The sequence below is a fragment of the Arachis hypogaea genome, chromosome 15 (genome assembly GCF_003086295.3).
Source record: "Arachis hypogaea cultivar Tifrunner chromosome 15, arahy.Tifrunner.gnm2.J5K5, whole genome shotgun sequence".
NCBI classification, from domain to species: domain Eukaryota; kingdom Viridiplantae; phylum Streptophyta; class Magnoliopsida; order Fabales; family Fabaceae; genus Arachis; species Arachis hypogaea.
In genome coordinates, this window is record NC_092050.1 from 136,099,787 (window position 1) to 136,105,786 (window position 6,000).

The following is a 6,000-nucleotide window of genomic DNA, read 5'->3' on the forward strand; positions in this document are numbered from 1 at the left end:
CTCAATCTTGAGTTGTAGAGTAGCACTTAATCACCAATGCAAAACTCTTTCCTCTTGAGATGACGGTCATGTATCGCCTTGACTCTTTCCTTGAAAATCCTAGAGTTCTCTATGCCTCTAACCTCAAGCACTCCAATTCCTCCAATTGCAACCTCCTTTCAACCCCGGCCTTTTCCAAACCCGAATCGCACTCTTTTACGACCCAATATGCCTTGTGTTCAACTTCTACCAGAAGGTGGCACGCTTTTCCATAAACTAACCGGAACGAACTCATGCCTATTGGTGTTTTATAGGTTTTCTGGTAGGCCCACAAAGCATCTCCAAGCCTAGAACTCCAGTCCTTCTGATGAGGTTTCACTATCTTCTCCGAAATCCTCTTAATTTCCTGGTTAGAAACCTCGGTTTAGCCATTGGTTTAGGGATGATAAGTCGTAGCCACCTTATGGATAATGCCATACTTCTTCATTAATGTTGTCATTCTTTTGTTGCAAAAATGTGAACCATGATCGCTCACGATTGCTCGTGGCGATCCAAAATGGCAAATGAGATGATTTCTTACAAAAGAGACAACAGTGTTAGCATCATCAGTGTGGGTTAGAATTGCTTCTACCCACTTAGAAACATAATCAACCGCTAACAAGATATAGAGAAAACTTTTGGAGTTTGGAAATGGGCCCATAAAGTCAATGTCCCAAACATAAAAAATCTCACAAAACAACATAAGTTGGTGAGGCATTTCATCCTTCTTGGACATATTACTAAACCTTTGGCATTGATGGCAAGAGTTGCAAAAGATAGTTGCATCATTAAATATGATTGACCACCAAAATCCACAGTCTAACACTTTTCTTGCTGTCCTTTGAAGACCAAAGTGCCCACCACTTTCAGAAGAGTGGCACGCCTCTAATATAGACTGGAATTCTGATTGAGGCACACACCTCCTAATTACTTGATCGGCACCACATCTCCACAAGTAAGGGTCATCCCATATATAATACTTAGATTTGCTTTTCAACTTGTCCCTTTGGTGCTTAGAAAAATATGGAGGGAAGGTATGGTCAACTAAGTAATTGGCAATTGATACAAACCATGGAGTGACTTGGGAGATTGCTTGCAAGGTGTCTAAAGGAAAAACATCATTGATAGGGGTGGAATCAAACTTCAAGTGTTTAAGGTGGCTCAAGTGGTCCGCCACTAAATTTTGTGATCCACTCCTAACCTTGATTTCGAGATCAAACTCTTGCAAGAGCAATATCCATCGAATCAATCTAGGTTTAGACTCCTTTTTCGCTAAAAGATATTTTAAAGCCACATGATCCGAATATACTACCACCTTGGAACCAAGTAAATAGGCCCGGATTTTATCCAAAGCGAAAACAATCGCCAATAACTCTTTTTCGGTGGTAGTATAATTGGATTGTGCACTATCCAGAGTCTTAGAAGCATAGGCTATAACATATGGATCCTTACCATCACGCTGTGCAAGCGCGGCCCCACTGCATGGTTAAATGTATCACACATGATCTTAAATGGGCTACTCCAATTTGGTCCTCGCACTATGGGAGCTTTGGTCAAGGCATGCTTCAATGTGTCAAATGCTTCAATGTAAGCTTCATTGAAATCAAACTCTATGTCCTTTTGAAGCAAGTGGGAAAGAGGTAAAGCAACCTTACTAAAGTTCTTGATAAACCGCCGATAAAAACCTGCATGACTAAGAAATGTACAGACTTTCCTCACAAAAGAGGAGTAAGGTAAACCAAAAACAACCTCAACTTTAGCAGGATCAACAGATATACCGTTGCTAGAAACAATGAGGCATACGACAATACCTTGATTCACCATAAAATGGCATTTTTTCAAAATTGAGTACAAAGTTTGAACTAGCACATCTTTCTAATACTTTAGCTAAACTATCCAAGCAAAGATTAAATGAGTCTCCATACACACTAAAGTCATCCATGAAAAATTTCATACAATGCTCAAGAAAATCGAAAAAGATGCTAGTCATGCACCTTTGGAACGTCGTAGGTGCATTACATAAGCCAAAAGGCATCCTCTTATACGCATATGTTCTGAAGGGACATGTAAAAGTAGTCTTTTCTTAATCTTTAGGAGCTATATGAATTTGAAAATAACCAGTGTAACCATCTAGGAAATAATAGTGTGATTTACCTAATAACCGGTCAAGCATTTGATCAATGAACGAGAGTGGATAGTGATCCTTCTGGGTTGTTCAAGCGCTGGTAATCAATGCAAACTCTCCATGAATTTTGCACCCTAGTTGCCATGAGCTCTCCACTTTCACTCTTAACCATGGTAATACCCAACTTCTCAGGCACAACTTGTATCGGGCTAACCCATTCGCTATCCGAGATAGGATAGATGATATCGGCTTCTAATAATAGTCGAGTGACCTCCTTTTTGACAACCTCCATGATGGTGGGATTTAACCTCTTTTGGGGTTGACAAACGGGTTTGGCTCCATCTTCTAGGAAGATACGGTGCTCACAAGTGTGTGGACTTATACCCACAATGTCCGCCAAACTCCACCCTATGGCCTTCTTGTGCTTTCTCAAAACTTCAAGCAACCTCTCTTGTTGGGAGGTGAGCTCCCTTGCAATTATCACCGAGAAATTTTGATTCTCATCAAGAAAGACATACTTTAAATGGGGAGGTAGAGGTTTTAACACATCACTTAACTCATGACTTGGCACATTATTATCCGGCAACATTGGAGGTGGCAAAGTGTCTTCATCATGATCATTGAATTTTTCCACACTTACACCTATACCCAAATTCATCTCATCAAAAGCCTGATTGTGAACTTTGGCCACAACTTCATCAATCATATCATAAGGAGGAGAAAGATCATAGTCCAAGTATGGACGATTATGAAATGTCAGCAAATCCAAATTTTAATAAAGGGCAAGGAGCAGCTTTACACTCTGATGCTGGTTCAGCTAGCGGAAGGCATTCTGGAAAGAAGCAGAAGCAAAATGATATTCTGGAATGAATGAGAAGTTTAAGATCAATGAGAAGGCTAAACAACTTGGATTCAGTAATGATGAGGTAATGTAGATCATGTTGAAGCTTTCTGATAACCCACAGCTGGAGAATAGCTTATGGATTTAACAGATTCTCAAAAGAGTGCTTTAGTGAAATCCATTCTCAAGTAGAATGAGTGGTAATTGTCTTAAGTTTTGAAGGCATGTGTATTTGAGTATGTGGTCTAAGATTTTGTTTAGGAACTTAGGATGATTTAAGTATGCACAAAATCCAAGTACTTATTAGGTGAAACTTCTTAATACTTGTTAAGTATGCACAAGTTATTATTAGATTATGATATAAAACCAATTGTTAATGCTTTGTGAATTTAAATTGATGAGTTCAATATATTAAATTCGTAGTTTCCTACCATTTATGCTATTAGCAAGTTATTGCATCCATCTATATTAATGCTTTGTAAACTTATGTGAGTAAACTACTAAAACTGACCTTGAAAGATTGAAGCGTTGATAAAACTGACTAAACAAAAAAGAAAACTAACTTATACCCATCAACGATGCCCTCTACGTGCCAAATCTAACCATTCCCTAACCAGGATTGGATTTCGTTAGTTAAGCATCCCACGTGTAATCTCATTAGTGATTTCGCACTTGCTGACATGGAAGATTGAATCAAAAACTTAAATTAAATAAAAAATAAAGTATATTTTTGTTATCAACTCAATCAAATTCAAATCCAAATCCAAAACCCAACCCACCAAACCCCAAACCTTCTATCTTTATGCCACTTCCATCATTTTCAGTCCTTCTACCTCATCAGTCCTACCTTCCTCCTTCTCTACTATTACAACCATAATCACTTCATCCTTTAACAACAACAACTGCAAAGTAATCAAACCATAAAAGTATTCAGATTTAAAAAAAAAAAGACAAAAGAAAAAAATAGATCAAGACAAGGCTGATGGAGAGAGATCAATGGATCTTTGGTACCTTGAAAAATGTAGCGCCATTGACGACATTAGCATTGATAGAGGAGAGGTTGATGTCGATTGTGTCGTGGAGGACAAGGATAGTGATCAAGTCACAAAGGTTGGGGGTAACGAGCCACCGCCATTACCACCTCTCCCTCCCTTCTCATTCGGCACGTTCTCTCTCTCTCTCTCTCTCTCTCTCTCTCTCTCTCTCTCTCACTCTCACACACACACACACACACACACACACACACACACACACACAAGCTCTGCCAATGTTTCTCTTTTTCCCTCTAATCTGATCTATTTCTAACTTCAATTTCCTTCTCTTTGTCTCTCTCGTCTCTGTTGTTATTGTTATTGAATGTGTGTGGGTTATGGTAGTGGTAACGGACCAGGGTTAGAGTAGTCGAAGCGCAATGTTCACCCATCTGCGTTATTGGAGATGGAGTAGGAAACATGTGGACCAAAATCTGCAAGTACCCAGTTGGATGTAGATGAAGATACCATGAACCAGACGATATTGGAAGTAGATTATGTTTTGTCTGACAAAAGCGATGCTTGGAAGATGATGGAGAAGGAAGAGAGTTGGGGATATGGCATTGTGAATCAAGTTCAAGGTGGTTAGACAGATAAAATTTGGGTCACAATAGCAAGGTTAGGTTGGGTCTCTAAACAATCCGGGGCGAATTAATCATGTAGGTTCAGGGTGTCCATATTTTTTATTTAATTTAAGTTTTTAATTCAATTTTTCACATCAGTGAGTGCCAAATCACCAATGAGATTACACGTAGTATTCTTAACTAACAAAATTCAACCATAGTAAGGGAATGGTTAGATTTGGCATATGGAGGGCATCATTGATGGGTACAAGTTAGTTTTCCTTCTTATATGGTTAGTTTTGTCAGCGCTTTAATCTTTTAGTGTTAATTTTGGTAGTTTACTCGCACATAATATCTCTGACTTCTTGATGTAATAATAATATGTATGAAATTATGTAACAAGAATTTATACACTTAAAATAGTCTCTGACTTTCTGCTATTGATTAGCTATGAAGTTTAACTAATTCAATAACCCCAAGCATGGGTACACTTATACTCATATAATTTCAAACATGTATCATCACTACTCTATTTGCTTTTAGCAATATCCAACCCACAAAATGGTTATTCAACATAGCCATAATATATAAGAACACAAAGCCATTTCATCGAAGAATCTAGCTTTTACAATAATGTTCATATGCTTAATATAATCTAAAGCACCTATTAGAATTTGAAAAACAAGACTATGATCAGAAACATACAAATTACAAAACTAAAAATAAGAAAATAATCTAACAATTTTTTAGTAATAGCATTTCATTCTCTATTTTTACAACCCGTTCATTCAACTTCATCTTATAAGTAGCATCACAAGAGCGATCTTTAGCACCTCTTTCAGTATAATTCACACTTTGACATTGATAAGACGGGCCAGCCCAACTAAACCATCCACATCGTATAACAGGACGTGAATAATACTCTCTACTCGGGTTTGCAACACTATTTGAGATTTGTAACGGAGCTATCAAACCATAATCGACAAAATGTTCTCCCATGATATTAGAACTGCCGCTACCATAGGAACCACTTGTCGATCTTTTATTTCTAGATGTCATTATTAAATAGATTGCTGTACTTGTAAGAGTAGACAAAACTCAGAACATCATTCAAGAAAGGGCAATATAAACATATTTAGTATCAACTAGTCCAAATACAAATTGTTTAATAGCTAACCACTTCTCAACTAGTCCTATCACACCTTTGATTATCAAATTTTGTTTAGTATATTACTATTCAACACAAATCAGTTCTCATAACTTTAATTTTGTTCAATTCTTCACTCCAACCAAATATATGAAATTCGAAAAGCTCTGCATGAAATAAGACAGCTTATTCTACTAACTTTAACTCCATTCAAATCTGTTGTGATAACTCAAACTCTATTCAAATATTCACTCCAGCCAAATATATGAAGTTGA

General features: G+C 37.4%; 1 protein-coding gene across 1 annotated transcript; it reads right to left on the reverse strand.

Moving 5' to 3' along the window:
• Positions 1 to 1,449: 1,449 nt before the first annotated feature.
• On the reverse strand, positions 1,450 to 1,842 carry LOC140179344 (uncharacterized mitochondrial protein AtMg00860-like). Its single transcript, XM_072218113.1, has one exon. It carries the CDS (start codon positions 1,840 to 1,842, stop codon positions 1,450 to 1,452), a length of 393 nt encoding a protein of 130 aa, XP_072074214.1.
• Positions 1,843 to 6,000: the final 4,158 nt, after the last annotated feature.